Source organism: Camellia sinensis, chromosome 2 (assembly GCF_055761805.1).
Source record: "Camellia sinensis isolate YWXY chromosome 2, ASM5576180v1, whole genome shotgun sequence".
NCBI lineage: Eukaryota > Viridiplantae > Streptophyta > Magnoliopsida > Ericales > Theaceae > Camellia > Camellia sinensis.
This window is the reverse complement of record NC_138962.1, coordinates 122,214,575-122,241,467: the sequence shown is the minus strand read 5'-3', so window position 1 is coordinate 122,241,467 and position 26,893 is coordinate 122,214,575. Positions and strand designations below refer to the sequence as shown.

Genomic DNA, 26,893 nt, shown 5'->3' with positions numbered 1-26,893 from the left:
CTCAAGTAAAAAACAGACAAAGGTGGCTTGAACAGACACATGGACAGGACAGTTGAGTTAGAGGTGATTACAGCCGAACTTCCGGATGAAGTTGTCTATGTATCCTGAAGATGGGAATCAGGCCTTACGTAGTTTGATTCAAGTTCACTCGAGTATTAACTCTCTCCTTTTGCGCTCTCACTTTTGCTAAAGTCGCCTTTTAGGGTTTTCAACCTTGCGAGCTCAGTTTTTCTTTATTTCTAATTTTTCATGCTCTAACTTTTGCCTAGGTCGCCCTTTCAGGGATAGTATTTCTTCAACTTGTCCATGTTGATTGATTGTGAAAATTCCAGGCCATCTAAGTCGATGAGAATAACCACTCCTTTTGACCAGATAGCTTTGATGATGTAAGGACCAGTCCAATTGGGTCTGAACTTGCCCCTAGGGTCATGAATGAGAGCTTGGTTGTCTTTCAGCACCATGTCTCCTTCTTTGAGATTTCGAGACTTAAATTTCTTGTTAAAAGCCTTGGCAATTCTATGTTGGTACCCCTGAACATGATACAATGCCTTCAATCTTCTCTCATCAAATAGCATTAAGTCCTCAAATCTACTTTGTTGCCAGTCCACCTCTGTTATCTGACACTCAGCCATAACTCGCAACGACGGGACTTCTATTTCAATTGGCAAAATGACTTCCATCCCATAGACAAGAGAATAAGGAGTTGCCCCTGTAGACGTCCGAATCAAAGTTCTGTAGCCCCAAAGTGCGAATGGCAATTTATCTGGCCAGTCCTTGTAGGTCTCAACCATCTTCTGCAAGATGTTATTGATGTTCTTGTTAGCGGCTTCGATAGCTCCATTAGTTTGCGGCCTGTATGTAGATGACTTATGAAAAGCCACATTATATTTCTCCAACAAGTCTATCACCTCTTTCTTGAAGTGGGAGCCATTATCTGATATGATCTCGTTTGGGATTCCGTATTGGCAAATGATATTGTTTCTAATAAACTTAGCCATATGCGATGCCTTCAACACTGCATAAGATTGAGCTTCCACCCACTTCATAAAATAATCAATCGCCACCAAGATATATTCATGCCTATTTGACTCTTTTGGTGTGACTATACCGATAACATCGATTCCTCAGACTGAAAAAGGCCATGACGAAGTCATGTTGTACAGTTTTGACAGCTGGATATTCATGCGATTGGCATGAATTTGGCATTTGTGGCATCGCCAAACAAAATCGATACAATCCTCCTCCATGGTGGACCAGTACTAACCTTGTATGAGAATCTTTCGGGCCAACACTACACCATTCATATGCGCTCCACATTCACCGCCGTGGATAGCCTCCATAAGGCGCTTCGATTCCTCTTCTTCCACACACAACTTATACATTCCCAGATGACCTCTTTTATATAGTTTACCTCCGCAGATGATAAATTGGACGGCTATTCGCCGTATTCTCCTTTTATCCTTGGCATTTGCCCCTGGTAGATAAATCTCTTTTTCCAAGAAAATCCAAATATCATAGTACCGGGATTTTTTGTCTTGCACTTCATCTATCACAGCAATATTTTCATAAGTTGGCATGTATTTATGATTGATGATAATCGGATGCATCCGAACTCCAAGTGGGATGTCTACCATGGAAGATAGAGATGCTAAAGCATCAACGAACCTGTTGTTCTCTCTTAGTAGATGCATGAAAGTCAGCTTTTCAAACCTAGGAATCAGAACGTCTAGGGTCCGATGGTAAACCTTCATCTTTTCTTCTTTGACTTTCCAGTCTCTATTCGCTTGAGAAACAACTAAGTTCGAGTCCCCGATGACGTCCAACCTTTTTGCCCCTAGTTCTAGGGCGGTTTCAAAACCAACAATGCACGCTTCATATTCTGCTTCATTATTGGACACCTTAAATCGGAGTTTGAAGGCCAAGGGTATATGAGAGTCAACACACCGATCCCATAACCGTACTAATTGGCTACTCCATCAAAGTACATTGTCCAAGTCTCCTCCTCAACTTGTAGAATGGTTTCTTCTGGGAACAAGTGTTCCATTGCCTCATTTCCTTCTACCGAGTGGTCTGCCAGGAACTCTGCTACAACTCTTCCCTTGATCGACTTGCGGGTGACATATTTGAGACCAAATACGGAGAAAAGAAGCAACCAATGAGCTAGCCTACCCGTAAACGCTGGTTTCTCAAAAAAATATTTGATGGGATCTAATCTCGAAACCAGGATTACAGAGCAAGCTAACAAGCAATGCCTCAACTTTCTGGTAGCCCATTCCAAGGTTAGGCAAGCTTTCTCCAATGGTATATAGCGAGTCTCATAATCCAGCATTTTCTTACTTAAGTAATAGATGGCTTTTTCCACCTTATCTTCATATTCCTGAGCAAGCATGCATCCCATGGTCGTGTCTGTTGCTGACAAGTACAGAATCAAAGGCTTCCCCAGCTCTGGCAGTGACAACACAGGCGGGTTCTGGAGCTACTTCTTAACCTGCTCAAAGGCGAATTGACATCGATCATCCCATTGGAATTTTTTCCTTTTCTTCCGAAAACCAAATAGTGGTTCATAAGTCAAGGTTAATTTGGAAATAAGCTGTCTTATGAATTACACTTTACCCAGAAAGCCTCGCACCTCCTTTTTAGTCCTTGGTGGTGGCATTTCTAGGATGGCCTTGATTTTGGAAGGATCTACTTCAATGCCCCTCTATGTGATCAAAAAGTCGAGCATTTTCCCACGCCAAAGGAGCATTTCTGTAGGTTTAACCTTAATATGTATTCCCTGATCCGTTGAAAGAATTTTTTCAAGGTGGTGTAATGGCCCTTTCTTTCTTTGGACTTGAAAATCATGTCATCCACATACACTTCGACCTCTTTGTGGATCATGTCATGTAGAATGGTGGTCGCAGCCCTCTGATAAGTAGCTCCAGCATTTTTCTGACCAAACGGCATAACCTGGTAGTAGTAGGTACCCCACGGCGTAGTGAATGCGGTTTTCTCTTTACCCTTGGGCGCCATTAGAATCTGGTTGTACCCGGAAAACCCATCCATAAATGACAACAATGCATGGCCCACAGTGAAGTCCACTAACTCATCAATCTGCAGTAAAGGAAAGTCATCCTTCGGACTGGCTCTGTTCAAGTCCCGAAAGTCTACATACACCCGGATTCTACCATCCTTCTTTGGCACTAGGACAATGTTGGCTAACCAAATTGGATACTCAGATACTAACAATAAACCTGCCTCAATCTTCTTGGTGACCTCTTCCTTGATTTTCAGCGCCTAATCCGGAGGGATTCTACTCAACTTCTGCTTGACTAGTCTGGCCTTAGGGTCAAGAGGGATCCGATGCTGTACAATCTCAGGATCAATTCTTGGCATGTCTTCGTAGGACCACACAAAAACATCTTTGAAATCTTTTAACAAAGTGACTAAGTGCTCACGCTCCTCCAAAGATAACGTGGACCTGATCTGGACCAGACGCGAATCCTTCTTTGTACCCACATTAGTGGCAATGATTTCATCAGTATAGGGTTTAGCAAACCTCTTATCATCTCGATTAATCAAGTTTTTCAAAACCAGAGGAATTCCTTCTTCTTCGTTTTCATTAAAATTCTGAAGATCTTGGTCAATACAATAAACCAACGGCACAAAGAAGTACACAAAATCCACAGAATTCTCATTCAAAAGGTCCAGATCTTCGGCTACAGACTCAAAAGAAAAGTTGAATGAAGACCTAGACAGGACTTTGATATCCGGGTTTCCATCCCCAAAAATACCAGACTCAGACTCAGAAGAACTAGAATCTGATCCCGACCCCACAGACTCAAAGGAATCAGATTCTAGCTCATCACCCGACTCAAAATTGAATAGATAGCCTTCCTCTGGTTACCAGATAAGAGATAGTGCCTCTGATGCATCCAAAATGCTATTGGCTGGGCTCATACCCGATTCTTCCCCAATCATGAAGATAGTAAGGTTATCTCCCAAGTCCTCTGAGTCAGTCGCATGATCTGTCAAGAGACAAGCCAATGTTACCCCTACTCTAAGTTCGTTGTTGTCTGAGTCATTTTCCATGCTCTATTCAGCTTTAGTGCTTAGTCCAACCCTTTTCTCCTCATCATTGTTCTGCAGTTACAGGTCAAGAAAGATCTCAAACCTGGGGACACGCTACTTCGTGGAATTCACCTAAGGCTTCAGAAAACCCCAAAAGGGGAAATCTTCTTCCTCTCAAACAAAAAGTGCCCATTAAGCATTCCCTGGATTAGCCTATGGATGAGCTCATAGTGTTTCCCGACTTGCTTGGCCTTGGCTCTACCTTTGATTTCTTTTCCTTTCCTAATCCAATCCTCTTTGATGGGTACATAGCCCAGACCAAGGGCATGTGGGTTATGTGGCACATCTGTCAGTGCTGCCACGTCTTTCCAACCACTTCTTTCGAATCCCATTCCTAGAACATGCTACAGTTTACTCATGAAATGGATAGACTGGGTGCTGACGTACATGCCTTCGTCTGCGGCTAGTATGGTTTGCACTACCTGGGCTTCAGCCAGAGTGAACCCTGAAAGAAATACATCCTCCTCACCATGAGTGATCTCCAGCACTGGTGTAGTTATCTCTGGCGATAGATGGATGGATGAATTCCTAAAAACAGTCGCCACTCCTCCCCCATAGAGGCACTTCAACATTTGGTGGAGAGTGGAGGAGACAGCTTTCACATGATGCAACTAGGGCCTTTCTAACAGTAAATTGAAGGTAGCCGACACATCCAAGACATGAAATTTAACCTCCTGTTGAGCTGGGCCCACCTGAACTCTGACTTGCACATTGCCCATAACCTCTTTGCTCGTATTATCATATGATCGAATTACTTGGGCTGTGGGAACAAAGTTCGCCGGTTTAAGGCCAATTACATAGGCGGTGCAAGAATGACAGATATTGATAGCTGAACCAGTATCTACCAACACCACTGGCACCCATTTCTCCCTTCACTCAACAGATATGTACAAGGGTTTGTTGTGAACTGAGCCTTCCAGCAGTAGCTCTTTGTCAGAGAAGGTCATGGTTGCCTGACGCCACTTGGGAAGACCAATCCCACAAGTTGTTCGGGGGTAGTGTCAATGGATAATTTAGCTTTGTCCATTGTTGACAGTATTGCCTGTCGGTTTATCCAGGAGGCCATGAGAAGATCCCAGATTGAGATGTCGGCTTGGATTTTCTTAAGCTGTTTCAACACTGCCTCTTCTTCTAGTTGTTTCTCTTTCTGTTTCTCAACCTCTCTGTCTTTTCCAGATGCCTCAGCTTGATCTAAGTGCGGTGGCTTAAAATACCACCCACTTCTTGTTAGATGGTCAATTTCTTCTGCATACCACGTGTTGTCCAGAAGGCACTCACCCTAGTCTTCGTCGGTGTGGGCTAGATGCAGATCGTTATCATTCCACCATACACTTTCAGCAGCCAACAAACAATTATCTGGCTCTGTTTGTATTACCTGCACATCACAGGTATTCCCCATAGGGTGTTAGGCCATTCCTGGTTGTCTTCAACCCTCTCTCGTTCAAACTACTTCAGTGCAGCTTCCTGCTCCGTGTCCGCAGTGCTCACAGTGCCCAGTTCCTGAGCCGAATTTTCTATGCCAGCATTCTTTGGCAACTTTCCCTTCTTATCAGCCCTTCTGGCCACTACAACAATTCCTGCTTTCTTTTCCTCCGATTTCATTTTAGTTCCTTCTTTCCTATCCAGCTCATCACTCAGCCATCCAGAGTTGTCAGTTGATCCATTCAAGTTGAACCAGCCAATCCATACATCTCCTTAATCCTGCTCGTCAAAGAACTGTAGGTTATCTAAACCCTCCTCAAGTTTTTCCAAATCATCCAACCTCTAGCTTAGGTTGTCTTCCTTAACCACATTGATGTCTCTCTATGTTAGTAGCACTAGTTCGGGTTTAACTGGACCGATTAGCACAATGTAGCAGCTCGGATCATACACCTCATTAGGTAAGTCCTCAAAACTCTCTGACAACAGACTCGTACGTTCTTCCAAGGTGGACTCTCCTTCCACAGTAAGCATCACCACAGGCTTAGGTTAGGGGTTGGACATGTCCATCATGCATAGATCTGTGCCTTCTGGAATGAACAACGTCGGCTTTGGTAGGTGGGAGGGGGTAATATATACGCCGGGGTCGTAAAGGGTGGTCAATTTATGGATTAGGTTGAGATTTCGAGGGGGGGACTTGATTATGAGCCGAGAGTAGATTTGTGGTCATGTTGAGTTTTTGAGGTGGAGCGATTACCTTGTTGTCAATGAAATCCTGAATCTCGTGACACAATCGAAAGCATTGGTCGGTATCATGATCATGCTGTTGGTAAAACGTGTAGTATTTTGCGGGGTTGTGTTTAGATGGAAGGGGATCAGGCAATAGGCGGGGTTCTAATGGTTTGAGGTGCCCCTTTTTGACTAGCACCTTCATGGCTTGAGACAGGGTCATGTACAGTTGATTGAAGGTTCTTTGGGATTGGTTAGGATTGGAGGGTGTTTGTGAACTCATGTTGGCAAAGGGGTCGGCAGTCTTGGTTGAGGTGACAACACTTACATCTAACGGCCTGCAGCTGTGCTACCCCCGGTAGCATTGGAATTGCGTACAAATGGCCTTTTTACCGGCTCCTTCTCATCTGTGATCAGCCCCTGTTTCATGGCATCTTTAATTTGCACCCCCATCTCATGGAGTTCTGTAAATGTGAACAGAGGTAGGACGATCATCTTTTGCAATAGTTTTTCGTGTAGATTCTAGGCAACCATCCTAATCTGATCCTTCTCAGAGGGCCTTGTGATCATCATCGAGGACTTAGCTCTCCACCTCATCACAAATTCTGAGAAGCCCTCATTCAACTTTTAGCGTGTTACCTCGAGATCACGAATTGTGACCTCGATTTGTTTATTGTACGAATAATGTGCAATGAACGCCTCAACCATCTCCTCCTAATTCTGCTTGACAAAATCTTCCAACTTCGCATACTATATGGCTATTATACCTGACATAGTCTGGCCAAAGAGAGACAACTTTTGTAGTCTAGTCAGGCCCATCAGCTGCAAGATGTCTGAAAACAACCGAAGGTGAACCATTGGATCTCCGAAGCCGTCAAATCGATCGATCTGCGGCATTTTGAACCGATCTGGCAATGTCACTACAGAATCGGTATACCTGTCATCTCTGTCCAGAATAAAGATAACACCTTGTGCTCTCTTGAATAGCTTCTCCAGTTTATTGACCTTGAGTACAGTTGGGTCAACCTCAAACTCAAACGAAGCTTCAGTTTGATACACAGGTGCTTTAGAGGCTTGTGCTAGGATTGGCTCTACCGGATTGCCCTGATTTTCTTGGACATTAGTAGTATGGGCAGTGGCTCTAGGTGCTGGGATACCTGTAGGAGGTGCATGGAACGCCTAAGACCACGGCCAGCTATGGTTGCTGTTGCTGTAGCTGTTTACTACCTTGGTTTGACGGGCTGTGACCTCGGCCTGACGGGCTGCATCTTGCTGTAAGGTTTCAACTGTTTACTGTAGAGGATGTATCAATTCTTCTATATTGACTGGGAGATATTGTGTCATCAGAATAGGCAAGTGATCTCGTGCTGGACTAGAAGTAGAAGACTGTCCCTGAACTTGATTGGATACAGGTGAATTGATGGGTGACTACTATGAAAACTAGACCGGTGAACTTTGCCTGACTCTCCTCCATCTTGTTACTGATGGGAGTGAAGCAAACATGGGCTATCCTATAACAAGATCCCCAGCTTTACAAGGCCTTTTGACTCGGGTCTAGAGTACTTGGGGGATATCCGAACTTTTTGAAGCCATGGTGATAAACTACCTAGCAAAAAGAAAGCAGTAATCAGAAACCGTACAGCACCTCAGCTAATGATGTTATCAACACAGATGTAATCAAAGCTGTAAGATTGCACTCAACACTAAATTCTGCCCCCAAAACTGATACCAAACTCACAACTGATATGCGCATTCCTGTACAGTTCACTGTAAAGCATATATCAGTTAAGTGAGAGCCAAAACACTCCTATGAGGAGGTAGAGTTACCCTGTCCTAATTTCGCCAAGAACTAGGGTTCACTATTCAAATAGAACAGTTTTCACACAATCCTGTATTTTGGGAAAGCATCCTGTCCTAGTTTGAAACAGTCTCTATGGCTTTTCGATATGTAACTAGGTCGAATGGTCAAAAGGGTACATCAACAAGAGTACCTAATATACCTCTCACACCTAACACCGAGAAGTGAAAGGAGGATCAAATGGTACAGCGGTAGTTCAGATCTAAGGGTTGTGTTCCCATCATGGCAGAGCCCATGACCGGTCAGCCTTTTGGCAAGCTTTTAGGCAAACCTCCATCAAACTGTCCAGGAATAGCAAATGGCAAACACAGTGACTTAAGCGCACTAATGCAAATGCAATGCAAAGAAACATATAAATGTAGATAAAATTTCATATCATGAAGTTCAAGTCAAGTTCTCTAAAATTCCCAGCAGAGTCACCAGAAATTGTAGCTCGACTTTTCATGCCCCCTCTCGGAAGACGAATAAGCCCTATAGTGTTGGACTCCCGCGGTTCTAAATCTGATCTCACAAGTGCATTGTGAAATAGATAAACACTAAAGAGTCCAAATCCGGCAAATCTTTTAGAAAATCGATTTTGAATTAAATTGCCAAAAATAGATTGCTTTGCCAGATATAGAGTCGCCACCTAAATATTTTTTGAGAAATTTAGAAAACCCATGACTCGTGCCAAAGGCCATGTGTCCGTCATCACCAAGATTGTCTCGACTCAAGAACTTAGGTACAAGAGGGGAAGGTCATGAATTGAGCACCCCCGCTCACCCGATCAAAGATCGGCCTCTACTAATCATGATATGAATTTTATCTACATTATATGCTTATGTTCCGATTTATTAGGCTAGCATTACTATGTAATGTGCACACACACAAGAATAGACTAATTTGCAAGAATTGGAACACTTGATCTTATGTTTGTTTTGAAAATTGTTTCAAATATGTACCACTTAAAAAAATGATCGCATAATGAACATTACTCAAATTATTCCAATTCAAGCAATTAGCCTTCATCCATGAGCATTCAAGCAATTTATCAATTAAGCAATTAGCCTCATGACAGGCATGTTAAACATGTCAACAATCACATTCGTGCAATATGCTAAAGTACAAAAATGCTCACCTCGTACTTCTAGGCAAGCCAAATGAAACAAAAGAGTTAGTAAAAATGCATGATCCTAATGATGCAAATGACTAATGCAACACATGCGATATGCAACTAATAGGCTCAGCTACTAATTATGACATGTGAATCAATTTGATAGCATGCAGTCTAAGCACCTTTTTCAAAGAAGTATTTAAATGACAATGCAAGTTAGAATGATGCACCGAGCCTCGGTGTATGCAAACAAATGGATGCAAGCATGAGAGATGCTAAACGAAACATGATGCCCTAAACTAACCATCATAAGCAATTAAATAAAAAGGAGAAAGACGTGGGGTTAAAAGACATACACATTATTACAATTGCTTACCCTCGCACAAGAGGGTCCAAATAAATAAACTAGCTAACTAATTAAAACTAAGCTAATTAATTAACTATTACAAACCCAAATAAATAATTTAGCTAAACTACTTAACTAATTATTACAAACCGAATAAAATAATTAGTTAACTACTCTAGCTAATTAAATAATTACAATAAGAAACGAATTAGCTATTACAAAGCCACTACTTCAAGCACAACATTAATATTAACATCACTTCACGGATCCCAAGGATCAAGGGAGGGTTCATAAATGAATGCATTTCTACTCGAAGAAGGCCACTGTTCTACTGCCAGATACCTCTGTTACACAGTAGAACACTTACACTGTTTTCCACCTCAAGACCAATTATGTTCTACTTCAAAAGTACACTGCTGGATTTTGCACAGGTGGCTGGCAGGCTAGAAATGATGGCATGCCGTCCTCCAATGGTGGCCTGCCAGCCACTATTGCCTGGTTCTTCCTGATGCAACAGAGAGCAAACAGAGCAAGAGCAGGGTATTCTCAAGGGTTGTTTACACAACTCACCCCTCCTTATCATCAAACAGTAGCTCAAAGGAGTAATAAAATTTGATTCACAAACCATCAACAGATGCAATTTCATTGCATGATGGCTTATGAACCAAAAGTGCGCAAGTTCAATTAATGCAACAAAACAAGACTCTCAAAACCACCTCCCTATCATGAATGATCAAGGGAAGTAGTTGACCATGATTCTTCAACCATTTGCATCACTCATGAATGTGAAACAATTCAAGAGTCAAGGGGTTCAATTAACGTCCGATTGAACCCAAACCAAGTTATTATCTTGCATCATTTTTAGCCTCAATTTTATTACTCCATCTTAATTACCTTTCCATTCTTTAATAAATTAAGTCCAAAGGTGAGTTTTGAGTTCTCTAAAGGAGAGAAGTGTCAAACCAAGAGTTGGCTTAAGGCATGAGAGGATGTCATGCCGTTGATAATGAACCCCTAAAAGGGATTAAACCATTAAGCATGACAACCTCAATCTCAAGCTTAAAAGAACAATAGGTTTGAAACAACTCTCAAAGCAAAGCAAAAGCCAAGAAATGAGGGAGGTTGCAGAGGTGATTAAAGGTGATCACAAGTATGGAAAGCCATAAATAAAAACTATTAACTCAAATAGGATGGTGGCTAAGGCCTAAACCACCAAACTTATGAGGACAATTGCAGTACAAGCATACGATACAAAGCTCAAACGTAATGAACACTTAAAATAGTCCTAAAATAGTGCTAAATTAGGCCTAAAATATGCTGGAATTAAGCTAAACATAGCTAGAACAATAAGCTAAAACTTGGAGCATGCTAGGCTAGTAAACAAACACAAGGAGGGGAGGCTAACCCCTCTAATTTTGGAACTTCAAAACAACATTTTAGCTACTAAAATAACTCTGAAAATTAGTGTTTAAAAGCTCCAAAAAAAAAAAGAAGATAGTGTAACGGTGGGAAACATAAGGGTAAAGGCCTTGAAAGCAAGGTGTAAAAAAGGATGAACCACCCCTCAACCCTTATTGGCCTTAAACCACAAGTTTCAGCCCAAAATAGTGGGAAAACAGTAGGAAAAAGAATAAATAAAGCAAGTAAAGAAGCAAAGCTTTAAACCTCTTGAAGAAGAGAACCAATTCTTGGCAACAAATCAAGGCAACCACACCCTCAGGAGCTCAAACTAGGCTCAAAGGTACCTCAGCTCCAAGATGGTAAGGTTTGCTTTAGAGTGTATAGGCAAAAGCTTGAAAAAAGCTAAGAAATTGCAAAAGAGAGAGAGAATTTTTTCTCTAAAAATTCCATCCTTAAAAATGGAAGGGGAGGCCTCCTATCTATAGAAAACCATGTGACTCCTTCAAAAATATCAATACATATACGTGTAAGAAGGTGCATACATAATATCTGCAAAACACACTTGTGGTCGACAGGCCACATCAATGGCTGACAACCAAAAGCAGTGGACAGCAGCCAATAGAAGGGGTCGGCAGGCTACAAGTGGTTGCAGGCTTGAAAAACTTTGATTTTGGTCCAAAAATAAGGCAACAGACGTGCAAGGTTTGAAGGCTCAAAGCTGTGGCATTTCGCTGAGGACTCCGAGCACTTAACAAGCATACACTCATCATTGGGTGTGCAAGCGGTGGCGTCCAAGTCATAAGGTCGGTAAAAAATGAGGTGTAATTTTTATTAAATCACTAATTGACCCCAAATTAGTACTAATATATATATATATATATATATATACTTGTACCTTTAAACCTATTTTATGCACCATATTTTGAAATTTTCAACAATTATACATAAGAAAAAAATAACTTCCGCAAGCCCTCCCCCCCCCCACATGGCCGGCTACCCTAGGAAAGTGAAATGAATGCAACTTTTTCAAACCATATCCATGAATTCATGGAAAAAGTTTGCAAGTACCCCCAAAATATGGAACTATGCGTCCACCCTAAGTTCAATCCTAAACAAAGTCTAACTAGATTATGATTAATTCCATAATTAAGACCTATAATCATTCACTATTTCATTAAGTTCCAAGTAAATCCAAAATATCCAATCCATTTCCAACCAATAGGTACTTTAGACCTTTTGCGCCAATTTTAGTATAAATAAAACCCCTCCCTTAGCATTTTATACACAAGAACACATACACAAACACCTCATTCAGCTAACAGGAAGGGAGGGCCAAAGAGTGAGCTTGGTGGAAAAAAAGAAAGAAAGAAAGAGAAGGTCTTGCTAGCTAACCAACCAAGCCTCAAGTAAGCCACATCACCATCTCTCCATCTATTTCCTTTTTCAAATACATGTTATTAGAGATTTAAAATCATATTTCAGATGTGTTGTAATGGTATTCATGTGTTCAAAGTGGATGAATTGGGCTTTGATCCTTCTCTTATTCATATTTCCGCTTAATAAATGCAAAACTACCTTTTTCCTCCCATATCTCACATTATTTCCAAAGGTATACCATCACTCTAAAAATTTGAGTAATTGAAACATTATTTTTTATGTTTTCATCACAAAAGAAGTGAACAATTTCCCTTAGTTAGCCTCTTTTCTCACCCATATTCTCATTTTAAGTATTGTGCATGCAAAATTTGTTTTACAACCAACTTTCAAAAATTCTAGAACAATGTATAAAAATATACGAGACCTTGATTTTATGTCAAAACCTTCTGTAAAGAGTTATCTTTCAAGGAAAATTGGTTTCATTGAAAAAGAGTGAGCGGTTTGTAAGAAAATTCGATTTTCGTATCGATCGACAAATCTGGATAGCGCTGGAATGTTTCTTAAATAACTAAAAATATAGAAAAGCTATTCCATTTTTGAAACATGTTCTGAAACTAGATAAAATTCTCTACAAACCATAAGAAGGCCAGGTTCAGTAAAAATCTAAAATAGCCCTTTCGATTTTAATCTTTACGTGGTACAGAATCTAGAAATTCTATTTTCTATTGGTATTTTATGCTCTTGTGTTCATGAATATGATTATTAATATATGATCATATCATGGTATGATATTACATATGTCATGGTTATGTACCTTTTATTTTAGTCCTTCGATGATGCTCACATTTATGCAAATTTATTCTTTCGTACTTCCTTGTACTAACTTAAAATGTTAATCTAAAAGGAAAACTTAATGGGGTGGCTAATGGGGTTTCGATCACATGAGTATTTTTATGACATGAAGTCATGTTCAAATTGAATTGGTTAGCGAACATGTTCCCTTTTGAAACTTAAAGTCTTGCGCAAGTGGTTGCTCATAACCCTTGAACGAAGCGGTTGTATTTGGACCCTAGGTGGTTTGGTATGAGGAGGGAATGGGCAAGGCTCTATTTTACCATTTCTTTTGAGGTCCTCTGTTGGTGCTATGCTTTATACAACCATTGGTAGGTATCAGGGGTAAGGTCTACAAAGCAACAAAAGAAGGGGCATACCGAATAATCCACATCCGATTCTTGGGATTAGGAGGATGAAATCTCTTTAGGGGATTTCTAGACTACTAACAATTAATCTTGTAACCTGTGTTATTTACTTGGATGTCATGTTCCTTTTCCCTATTGTTGTAATTGCTATTGTGTATTAGATTGGGAAAAAAGAGGACAGGGTATGTGTGCGTTTACTGGACATTCAAAGCTCACGGCGTATCATGCCAGATGCCGAAGAGGAGTTTGCAACAGAAAAATGACAAGCTAGAAACCTTCGAAGACTTTTGGTTGTCCTAGAGAAGTTAGAAATTTCTTTTGTGTTTTGTATAGTCCATCTGGAATTTTATTTTTGGATGTAATATTGATGGAACTAATTTTTGTAACTAAGTACATTCTGTATCTATTCTCTTATTATTATTATATGCCTGCCTTTTTAAAAACTAAAATAGTACCCTACATTGCTTATGAGACCTTGCGTCAATGCCTTTTAAGATCTGTCAAAAAGGTTGTGTGCTACCTAAGAAAGCTAGACTTAGAAGGGAGGCTAATTTGACTCCTCCGGTGATCTGGGATCTTACTTGGTCATTGGCCATAGGATTCATTAGTGACTTTCCCTTGACTACCACCCTTAGTGTAGATTTTGAGGTGTCACAACTTGGTATCAGATCCTAGGTTCAACCCTTAGCCCGCTTAACTTGATACGCAACTCTAGAATCCCTTAGCCTTGTACACTAGTGTATTTTACTATCACACTAGTATATCTATTTAAAAGAGACTAATAATTAAAAACTTTTCTCTCCACCATAGGACGTCATCGGAAAGCCGTCAAACAACCGACATTTGCCTGGACACATGGGTAGTCTTTCACATGCAAGGTAGGAGGGTCCTGTCCGTCAATACCTACTTTAGACACCGACAATGTGAATTTGACGCTAAAGAGATGATCATCAAGAAGATACGAAAAGTGAAAACAGACTACTCTTACTATACGAAGGAGCAAAAGAGATCCTTGGTTCGACGCCGTCTGCAGTATCTGAGTCACACAGTAAAGAGTGTAATCTGAAAGGAGCAAGATGACCGAAAGATGGACACCCTGATACGCCGACCTTGGTAGATGAAGCACCACACCGACACCCGATGCAAGCTAAGAGTAGCGGATCTCACTACCTTGACAACAGTCAACCAATAGAGGTGGAGCAACAACCGGTGCAGCCAGGAACAACCCTAGCATTTCCAATCGAGGTGTCATCTGAGCGCGTTCCTCCTTCACTGATGTATACACCCCGCTCTCCTGGCCAGGCAACTGACTCGGCAGATAAGGATCCCGAAGTAGATTTCGGCTGGTCTGGGAATGAGAGTAAATTTAAAGGTAGTAAGCTAGGCTTTTGTAAGATCCACTTATAGTATGGATACTTAATATATATGTAGTAACTTTGTAACTAGGTTGTGTGTAGTGTCTTTTGAATAAAACTCTAATTTGGAAGCCTTTTGTACTGATGCCTATTATAAATATATGAATTGACGATTTAATCTATATCAGTTGACTGTTATTTTCTTTAATATTTTGCCACTCCCTAAGAAAACTAAACCTTAATTTCAAGTCTAATAGAAAGATTACCTCCAATTAGAAATCTTGAAACCAACTTATCTCGTACCATGAACAGAATGGTGGATACGAGAACTAATGACTACTCAGAGACTAGCAACAATGCCCGGAACCATCCTAGAAATCAGCATGGGCCCGTACCCACAGGAGGCAATATCCCTAACAATCTTGGGCATCAAATTCTGGAAGAACTAGGACAACGAAAGAATAATCGGCAAAACGAGAGGACTCAACCCTTTTCAGAGTTTAGAAAACAAAGGCCTCCAAAGTTCACAGGAGTAGCAGACCTGAGAGTGGCTGAAAATTGGCTTCAGCAAATAGAGAAAATGCTGGACACTATAGGGATAACTAAAGATGCTGATAGAATAGCCTTCGCAGTAATTGAGTTAGATGATGAGGCCGATCATTGGTGGGAACTAATCAAGAATACCCATGACATGACAAGCATGTCATGGAACCAGTTTAAGGATTTGTTTCTGAATAAACATTTTCCAAATACAGTTTGGCAAGAGCGAGTAAGGGGATTCCAAAACCTGGAGCTGGGGAATATGACCATAACCCAACACACTACAAAATTTGAAAAACTAGCCCGCTACGTAACTAGGTATGTAGTTAATGATGAAGAGAAATCAAAGATGTTCGAATGGGGGCTGGACCTTACAATCAAGGGGAAAGTTCTATCGCAACGACTTCACTCATATGCGAGGGTAGTGGAGACGGCATTAGAATCTAAAAGGGAAGTAGCCAATGTTAGGAAATTTTGTGACAAGCGGAAAGGGGGTCAGACATCTGTAGGACCTTAGAGGAACCACAAGGAAAATACGGCCCTGAAGCCCTACTCAAGGCCACAACCATAACAACAACAACACCAACCTCAACAACAGATCTAGAAGTGAGGGGATCAATCAAGGCTGGCAGGACAAATCCAGTGCTTTCATTGTCAGCAGCTGGGGCACAAAAAGAGCGAATGCCCCCAACTCCGTCTATCAGGATACCAGGGAGGAGGTTCTAAAGCAAATGCCCAGGCAATGGGTGGATAGAAGCCCTGGTTAAACAAGATGGGATCTACTGGACAACAATACTAGAAGAGTAAAGGAACCTAGAATGCCAAGACCAGTGGCAACCAGAAGGCAACCGGCAAAGTCATTGCCTTGCAAGAAAAGAAGGGGGACCCATTTGTAATTAAGGGTAATTTAGTACTATATAATTCTTGGGTGAATATTTTATTTGATACTGGTGCATCGCATTCTTTTATATTCTCTGCTTGTGTTAAGTCATTAGAACTTGTGTGCGAACCCTTTGAAACTACGTAAGTGTAATATCACCTATGGGAGGGTGCGTTCAAATAGAGTTAATCTGTAAGGATGGTAAGATAGGAGTCTCGGACCTATGCTTGACTTGCCACCTTCGTGTCATAGAGATGCCGGACTTCGATATCATCTTGGGCATAGACGAGTTTTCCACTCATTGAGCGGTGATCAATTGCTATCAAAAGAAGGTAGTGGCTCACGTGCCTGACGAAGCACGCTTCCAGTTTAAGGAGGATATGCAAGATTCCCTGATTTCAACAAAACGTAGGACATGGTGGCACAATCAACTTGCGGGTAAGGTAGCAAGTTTGATTTTAAATGAGGAGGACCAAGCAAAATTAAAACTTCCGCGAGTAGTATAAGAATATACAGATGTATTTCCTGAGGAATTATTGGGATTGCCACCAACCAGGGAGATAGACTTTAGGCCCCGTTTGTTTTCAGAGGTAGAATGGAGGGGATTCATCGTGAGGGGATTGATAGTGAGGGGATTAAGTAAAATTGTGCTTATTTTGATGATAGTTGTTAGTGTAGGAATCATTAAATTATTTTTATATAAAATAATAAAACAGATAAAAAAAATATAAAAAAAATTAACATTAATATTTAAAAAAAAATTCCCAATATATAAAAATTAAAAAATAAATAAAAAATTTCTAATCCCCTCACTATTTTTCTAATACCATCTCCACCTCCTCCATCTCAATCCCCCTTCTAACCTCCATTTATATCAGCTCCTCCATCCTAATCCCCTTTCCAACTCTCAAAACAAACACAACACTAAATAACTCCACCTCCATCCTAATCCCCTTCCATCTACTTAACCCCATAACAAACAGGACCTTAGTATTGAGCTATAACCTGGAACGACTCCAATATCTATGGCCCATATCGTATGGCACTGGCAGAACTATGAGAATTAAAGACACGACTATAGGAGTTGCTCAAAAAAGGATTTGTTCGGCCAAACATTTCACCGTGGGAAGCGCTCATTCTGTTTGCTAAAAAGAATGACGGGAATCGGTACCTGTTCCCTAGGATTGATGATCTTTTTAATCAATTTAGAGGCTCAAAGTATTATTCAAAGATCGATCTCAGGTTGAGTTACCATCAACTATGAGTCAAGGATGAGGATATACCAAAGATTGCCTTTTAAACCAGATATGGTCACTACGAGTTTGTATTAATGCCCTTTGGACTAACCAACACATCAACAGTATTTATAAGCCTAATGAACAAGATCTTCACACCATATCTTGACCAATTTTAGTAGTGTTCATTAATGATATTTTAGTATATTCAAGGTGTGACAAAGAGCGTGAGCAACATTTAAGGATTATTCTCCAAGTTCTTAGAGACAATCAGTTGTATGCCAAGGTAAGCAAGTGTGAGTTCTGGTTAAAAGAAGTGAAATTCTTAGGACATGTAGTGTTTGCGAATGGGATCTCGGTGGATCCAACCAATGTAGAAGCAGTCTTAGATTGGAGACAACCGAAAACTGTGTAAAAATTTTGCAATTTCTTGGGATTGGCTGGTTACTACTGAAGGTTCATTTAAGATTTCTCCAAACTAGCTAGACCAATGACTCATTTGAGGTAGAATAGAGTAAAATATGAATAGGACGAAGCTTACGAAAAATCCTTTCAAGAGCTAAAGAAAATATTAACTAGTGCACCAATTTTGATCATCTCGGAACAAAAAGTGGGGTACACTGTGTATTGCAATGCGTCTAAGGAAGGGTTAGGCTACGTGCTCATGCAAAATGGAAAGGTAGTCGCGTATGGTCCCAGGAAATTAAAACCACAAGAGCAAAACTACCCAATGCATGACTTGGAATTGTCGGCCGTAGTTTTTGCTCTAAAGCAATGGCGACATTACCTGTATGGGGAATCTGAGATTTTCACAGATTACAAGAGCTTGAAGTTCCTATTTACACAGAAAGACCTTAACTTGAGACAGAGACGATGGATGAAATATCTTGAGGATTTCCAGTTCACTCTCTCATATCATCCCAGTAAGCCAATGTAGTGGCAAACGCGTTGAGTTGCAAGAGTAGGAGAATGATAGTTAAATTAGTCGTGAAGAAATGTGATATGGTTAAGACACTTGATGAATTTGGAATTTAGGTAGAGACTCAAGACACGAAGGTATACGTGTACAGAAGGTGATGCCTAAATTAATAAGTGAGATCTTAGAGGTCTAAAAGCACAATCAAGAAGTAGCCTATGTTAAGTGACGTCTGGAATCAAGAGAACCAATGTTTGATTGGGTAATTCACCCTAATAGGAGTTTAAGATATCAAGGTAGATTGCTTGTGTCAAATGACAAGTTGCTTAGAGAAAAAGTACTTAAGGAATGTCATCACTTTGTATTTGTGGTACATCTATGAGGGACTAAAATGTACCAAGACTTAAAAAGGCAGTATTGGTGGAGAGGAATGAAGAAGGATATGGCCAAATTTGTAGCAAGATGTCTAACATACCAGCAAGTGAAGGTAGAATATCAGAAGCCAGGAGGAACGTTGTAGCCCCTACCAATAGTTGAATGGAAATGAGAGCACGTGACAATGGACTTTGTGACCGGGTTAACCAGGACACCCAAACTGCTTGATGCTATATGGGTAATAGTGGATCGCCTCACTAAGTCAACACATTCTTACCCTATAAGATAACCAACACTTTAGAGTCCATGTGCAAGCTCTACATTGGGGAAATCATTCGACTACAAGGAATTCTGGTATCCATTGTATCGGATCACGATCCACGATTCACCTCTCATTTTTGGGGAAGTCTACAAGAAGTTTTGGGTATCGAGTTATGTTTCAGCACTTCTTTTCATTCACAGATAGATGGACAATCTAAGCGCACCATCTAGACATTCGAAGATATGCTAAAAGCTTATGTAATGGATTTTCAAGGAAGTTGGAGCGACACCTACCTTGAATTGAATTCTGCTATAGCAACAGTTTTCAAGCCAACATTGGTATGGCGCCTTTTGAAGCGTTGTATGGGCGACGTTGTAGATCGCCAATTTGTTGGACTGAAATAGGTGAAGCAAAGCTAATAGGACCGGAACTTGTCCTAAAGACTACAGAGAAATTCAAACTGATCTGACAATGATTAAAGATTGCTCGAGACCATCAAAATAATTACGCGGATAGGAGGGGGAGAGCACTAATGTTCAAAGTAGGCAACCATATGATCCTAAAGGTGCAACCAAGGCGTGGGATCGTACATTTTGGAAGGAAAATGAGCTATCACCACAGTATATCAGACCGTTTGAAATATTGGAGAAGGTGAGTAAAGTGGCATATTGACTAGCTCTACCCCTGTAGTTAGCAGGGATACATAACGTCTTTTGTGTATCTATGTTGAGGAAATATGTCACCGATCCATTGCACGTCATCAACTAGGAAGAAATCAGTCTTGACAAGGATGTTACCTTTAAAGAAGGACCTGTAGCAATACAAGATAGTCGAGAGAAGAATCTTAGGGGCAAGATGGTTCATCTAGTAAAGGTGCTCTGGCATCATTGAGGGATTGAAGAGTCTACTTGGGAACGTAAAGACTGGATGAAGGCAAACTACCCCCAATTGTTTGAAAGCTATGTATAGTTAAATTTTGATGATGAAATAGTATTAAGGGGGATAACTTGTGAGGCCCTTGAAAATTTTATTTTCTTAAAAGTCCCTTACTTTTAAATTATTTCTTTGAAATCCCTTAATTTCTTAATTAATTACAATTTTAACCCTATAATCAAAATATATGTGCCAACTGAAAACTTGCAAAATCTAATCGATTTCAATAACTTAGGAATCATTTCTAATATCTTAATACTAATTAATTGACTCCCTAAATATAAAATTACCACTTAAAAACCTTTGTTTTTTCTGGTTTTATCACGTTCGTCGATTGATAACCTTTTTACTCAAAACAAGAAATCTAAACCGAATTAGATTCTCTACACCTAATTTAGTTTAATTCTACACTAAAATAAATGTTCCAATTTATGAATTAAACCCAAAGCCCTCACATTTTTATTAAATCACTAATTGACCCCAAACTAGTACTAATATGTATATACTTATACCTTTGAAACTATTTTATACACCATATTTTGAAATTTTCAACAATTGTACACAAGAAAAAAAACAAAATAACTCCCTCAAACCACACCGCCCAACACCCCCTCCCCCCCAAAAAAAACATGGCCGGCCACCCTAGGCAAGTGAAATGAATACGACTTTTTCAAACCATATCCATGAATTCATGGAAAAAGTTTGCTAGTACCCCCAAAACATGGAACCACGCTTCCACCCTAAGTTCAATCCTAACCAAAGCTTAACTAGAACATGATTAATTTCACAATTAAGACCTCTAATCATTCACTATTCCATTAAGTTCTAAGTAAATCAAAAATATCCAATCCATTTCAAACCGATGGGTACTTTAGACCTTTTGCACCAATTTTAGTATAAATAAAACCCTTCCCTTATCATTTTACACACAAGAACACATACACAAACACCTCATTCAGCTGAGAGGAAGAGAGGGTGATAGAGTGAGCTTGGTGGAATAAAGGAAAGAAAGAGAAGGTCTTGCTAGCTAACCAACCAAGCCTCAAGTAAGCCACATCACCATCTCTCCTATTTCCTTTTCACATGTTATTTCATGTATTCAAAGTGGATGAATTGGGCTTTGATCCTTCTCCTATTCATATTTCCTCTTAATAGCTGCAAAACTACCTTTTTCTCCCATATCTCACATTATTTTGAAAGGCATACCATCACTCTAAAAATTTGAGTAATTGATACATTATTTAGTATGTTTTCATCACAAAAGAAATGAAAAATTTCCTTTAGTTGGCCTCTTTTCTCACCAATCTTCTTATTTTGAGTATTGTGCATGAAACATCTGTTTTACAACCAACTTTTGAAAATTCTTGAAATATGTAGAAAAATATTCTAGACCCCAGTTTTAGGTCAAAACCTTTCTTAAAGAGTTAAATTTCAAGGTAAATAGGTTTCATTGAAAAAGAGTGAGCGGTTTGTTAGAAAATCCGATTTTTGTAATGGTCAACGAATCTGGACAACGCTGGAATGTTTCTCAAATAACTAAAAATCTAGAAAAATCTATTCCATTTTTGAAACATGTTCTGAAAACTAGATAAAATTCTCTACGAACCATAGGAAGGCTAGGTTTGGGAAAAATCTGAAATAGTCCTTTTGATTTTAATCTTTAAGTAATACTGAATCTGAAAATTCTATTTTGCACTGGTATTTTATGCTCTTGTGTTCATAAATATGCTTATTAATATATGATCATGTCTTGGTATGATATTACATATGTCATGGTTATGTACCTTTCATTTTAGTCTTTCGATGATGCTCACATTTATGCAAATTTATTCTTTTGTACTTGCTTGTACTAATTAACTTAAAACGTTAATCAAAACAGAAAACTTAATGGGGTGGCTAATGGGGTTTCGATCACATGAGTATTATGAGATGAAGTTATGTTCAAATTGAATTGGTTAGTGGGACGTGTTCCCTTTTGAAAGTTAAAGTCTTGCGCAACCGGTTGTTCGGAACCATTGAACGGAGCAATTGTATTCGGATCCTAGATGGTTTGGTGTGAGGAGGGAATGGGCAAGGCCCTATTTTACTGTCTCTTTTGAGGTCCTCGGTTGGCACTACGTGGTATGTAACCTTTGGTAGGCATCTGGGGTAAGGTCTACAAAGCAGCAAAAAACGGGGCAGACTGAATAATCCGCGTCCGATTCTTGGGGTTAGGAGGATGAAATCTCTTTGGGGGATTTCTAGACTACTAACAACTAACCTTGTAACTTGTGTTATTTACTTGAATGTCATGTTCCTTTCCCCTATTGTTGTAATTGCTATTATATATTAGATTGGGAAAAAAGGACGAGGTGTGTGTGCATTTACTGGGCATTCAAAGTTCACGGCGTATCATGCCAGATGCCGAAGAGGGGCTTGTAGCAGAAAACAACGAGCCAGAAACCTTCGAAGACTTTTTGGCTGTCCTAAAGAAGTTAGAAATTTCTTTTTGTGTTTTGTATAGTCCATCTGGAATTTTATTCTTGAATGTAATATTGATGGAAATAATTTTTGTAACTAAGTACATTTTCTATCTATTCTCCTATTATTATTATATGTTTGTCTTTTAAAAACTAATATAATACCCTACGTTGCTTATTAAACCTTGCGTCAATGCCTTTTAAGATCTGTGAAAAGGATAGTGCGCTACCTAAGAAAGCTAGACTTAGAAGGGAGGCTAATGTAACTCATCCGGCGATCTGGGATCTTACTTGGTCATTGGTCATAGGACTTGTTAGTGACTTTCCCTTGACTACCACCCTTACTGTAGATTTTGGGGTGTCACAATTATATCCATCTACATGAGAGATATCGCTTTACTGAGATTATCATTTTCTTTATTTTTTATTATTTAATTGATCATTCGCGTGGGTCAGGCCTTGGAAATCCGAGGTGTGACAACCTTGTTTTTTAATCTGATTATCTTTATCAAAATTGTATAGCAATCTAGTTTCTATTATATACATCTTATTTTGGAATGGAACCCTATTTTCATAATTGTATTTACTGTCATGCTTCTACTCACTGAGCTATCAGCTGACCTAATTGTTAAAGAGGTGAGAGAAAGACTTAGAATGGACTCATGGCTTAGTAGGGATTCTATTTATCATGACCCGAACCTACCCCTAGAGGTTTAGGTCATGACCAGCCAGTAATCCTCAGATTACATTCCACCTCAAAGACAAAATTGATCATAATATATTAAACGAGGCCTAATGGAAGCAATATTAAATATAAAAGATAGTCCATTGAGCAGTGCATATATGAAAGCCCTCCTCTAGCAAAATAAACTTCCATATTTTTACAAGGATATATCACAACACATTTAAACATCTTTCACAAACATCCATTCACAACTAAGTTCCTAGAAGACAAAACAAAACAAAACTATAAAAAAGGGTTGACAAACTTGACTCCACTTGAGCCCAAGCACGCCCCGTCACGGAGGCACTCCAAAACGGCTTCACATGGGGTGGACTCCCAAAGCACATCTACACCTGATGATCCAAGCACTCACCTACATACATATATATATATATATATATAAAGGAGAGGGGTGAACTGGAGCCCAGTGAGTAATATCAATATAAACGATTTAAATGAATGAAGTCCAACATAATTGTCACGACCCAAACCCGCCCTTATAGGTTTAATGTTGTAACTAGCCAATAATCCTTGATTACCAAAGGCCTCTGAACACATTAAAAGAAATACAAGGGCTAGCAAAAGCAAATACAAACATATAATGTCCATAGAGCTGGGTAGACATACATAGGACAGAAAATTTAAAACTTTTAATACATATACATGACGGCATATTCACATTGGTCTTACATCACCATATTTTACATATATAGAACATACAAAAACTCGTTCAGCAAAAACAAACGTATTACAAAAGTCATAAACTTGGTTCACAAAATTCAACCACATGAAACGCTCTAGGAACCTCCTCGAGAGGAGCAAAGATTGGCCGACACAAACAGACCTCCAAACAATCATCATTGAACCTGGCCACATGCCTGATCACCTTCATACATAAATAATACAGTGAGCTGGAGCCCAGTGAATAATAACAGAGTAAAGGGTTTAATGAATGATATCCATAACAGATTCAGAAATCAAAATTCAGATCAGAAACAGATTCATATTCCTACTCATATTTAGATTTTGCATGTGATTATACGTGGTACATTGATTAGCGCTAACAAATCTAATGACCCATGATTATATGGGATGTAGTTCCGATGACTCATGTGTATAGAGACGTTCATAGCTGATGACCCATAAAGGGACCTGATAACCCATAAATGGATGTAAAATATCACATGATACTAAGAATACCACGAATACATTTTAAAAACTTGGACAATCATTTATTCATAGAAAACATAGCATTTCAAAAAACTGATCATTTCGTATAATCAGAAAATAATTAAAGTTAAACATAACTTTATAGAGTTATTACTCACAGACAGCTCCTGTAGCAGAACAGACAGAGCAGACAGATCCGATAGTCTATAGCGCGTGACCTACATAAACACATAATGGATACACATTGAAACACATGCTCAAAAAATACTTAACTTATTTATTCTCTATCGTGGTGTGTTTCTAATCCTTATCCTCATTATTATGTCTTAATTAGGGCTTAGGAATGCCTAAGATGCAATGAGGATACCAAAATGCAATTTGAAACATTTAGTCAAATTTGTTGAAAACAAGGTCTTCACTTGAGCCCAACTTTGGTCGCTCGAGCGGTCTACAAAACTCTGCAAAACTTCTGAGAGCTCGAATTTTACACTCGAGCTCAACTTCCTACACTCGAGCTAAGAGTCAAACATAAGGGTGGTCGCTCGAGCACAGATTCTGTCATTCGAGCCAACCCCTAACCTCTGCAAAAGTACTGGGAGCACACATTCTTCGCTCGAGTGCAAACTCCACCGCTCAAGCGAATGATGCAAATTCTAGAATTTACAGATTTGCTTCCCAAGCTCAAAACTCGAATTCAAAGCGTCAAAACATTGCCTTTGGGCCCAAAACTTGAGAAAACATTTCTAAACTTGAATAACATCATGAATCGAAGGTTATTTTGCAAAATCAAGGCCCAAAAGCAAGTCAATTGTTTGAAATCAAACTTGAAACTCAATGTATAATACATGCATGACTTGATATGAACTCAAACCATCCAAAACATGATCAAATGAGATATTTAGCTCAAAAACTTGTTGAATTCTTATAACAAAACCAAGATAAAAACATGCATGTGGCAATTCTTTTGAATCAACTCCAAAATGTCGTGAAATGTGCATGCATATAGGATTTGAATTATAATTCCCAATCTTAGCTTAATTCTCATGTTAATGTACTTAATTCTTTTGAATTCATACATTAAATGTGTCAAACACAAGGCTTAAAGATTGAATTTCTTACGTAAAGTTCTCAATTCCTTGAATTCTAGTGAGTTTTTGCTCAATTTCTCCAATTTCCATTTAATTCTCTAGCAATTCCTCATTTCCTTCTTGAATTCACTCCTCTCTCACTCTCTCTCCCTCTCTCTTTCTCACATTTTTCTCCTCAAGAAAATGATGAACAAAGAGAGTTCTAATGTGTGTGTAAGCCTTATATAGGCTTGGTTAGTAGGCTTAATTAAACTAGACTTACAATTAATCAATTGGCATTATTTTATTTTGATTATTTGGTTCCAAATTAGATTTTAATTAAACCCATCATAAATTACTAAAAATTCCAAATAACACATTAACCTAGGCAAATTCCTAATCGAATGCCGATAAGGCCTTCAATTCGCATATTGAATCAGAAAATCAAACAGATATTTCTACGTCAAACAGTTATAAGCACAAGTAACACAATACACATGCTATTAATTTAGAATTTCCTCTTAATTACTTCTTAGGTATTCTTAATCATGGTTTAGTGACTAATCACAGTTCGGGGTTGTTACAAAAATTCAAATTATGTCTTTTTCGATATCCAAACAATTCAAATATCTAATCATATAAATCTTTTGCATTAACAATAACCAATCAAGTCATTATAGGTGATACATCCAATAAAGTAACGATATAACAATGTGCCAAAGCCAAAAAGACCACTAGGGTCATTTCAATAGGACCACAACAAGTCAATCCATAAACCATAACAAGTAATTCAATATGGACCACTCGAGTCTAACATCAAAAATCTCTGTGTTTCAATTAATCCATGGGCCATGGTATTTTTCTCCCAAGCAAGGGTCTCAGTAAAGGATGCCACGACTACATTTTCAAAAAGGATATTCATTCATATATAATAAAATAAGATTTCAAAATAACATTCTTGATTGATTCAAAATACTTTTCAAACATAGCTTTATAAAGACATTACTCACAGTGGGCTGTTACTTACACAAAACACATAATAAAGGCACACATTGAAGTGCACGTATAAAACAAACATTATATCCTAAGTCAATTCTCTTGGATGTATTTCTTGTTTATTCTATGACTAAGGATGTCCAAACAATGCTTAAGAATGCACATGTAAGTGTTTGTCAAAAATTGCTGAAAGCAGGGTCTTCGTTCCAACTCACCTTTTGTCGCTCGAGCAATGCGGCTTGACTGCAAAAGTACTGGATGGTGTTAAAGTGGGCTCGAGCCATCACTTGGTCACTCCAGCCCAAGTGCAATGCAAAGTTGAGTTCGCTCGAGCGCACACTAGGTCGCTCGAGCCAACTGCAAAGGTTTGCAAAAATACTGGGACCATGTGAAGTGTGCTCGAGCGACGACTTCATCGATCAAGCGAAGTGGTCGAATTCTAGGTTTTC

General features: G+C 39.2%; 1 protein-coding gene across 1 annotated transcript; it reads left to right on the top strand.

Moving 5' to 3' along the window:
* The first annotated feature begins 15,200 nt into the window (after window positions 1-15,200).
* On the top strand, window positions 15,201-15,944 carry LOC114283904 (uncharacterized). Its single transcript, XM_028226783.2, has one exon. The coding sequence runs from the start codon at window positions 15,201-15,203 to the stop codon at window positions 15,942-15,944; it is 744 nt and encodes a 247-aa protein (XP_028082584.2).
* The last annotated feature ends 10,949 nt before the right edge of the window (window positions 15,945-26,893 follow it).

Bases quoted from the DNA above. Each gene is read 5' to 3' on its own strand.
- LOC114283904 (XM_028226783.2), top strand. From the start codon at position 15,201: ATGGTGGATACGAGAACTAATGACTACTCAGAGACTAGCAACAATGCC.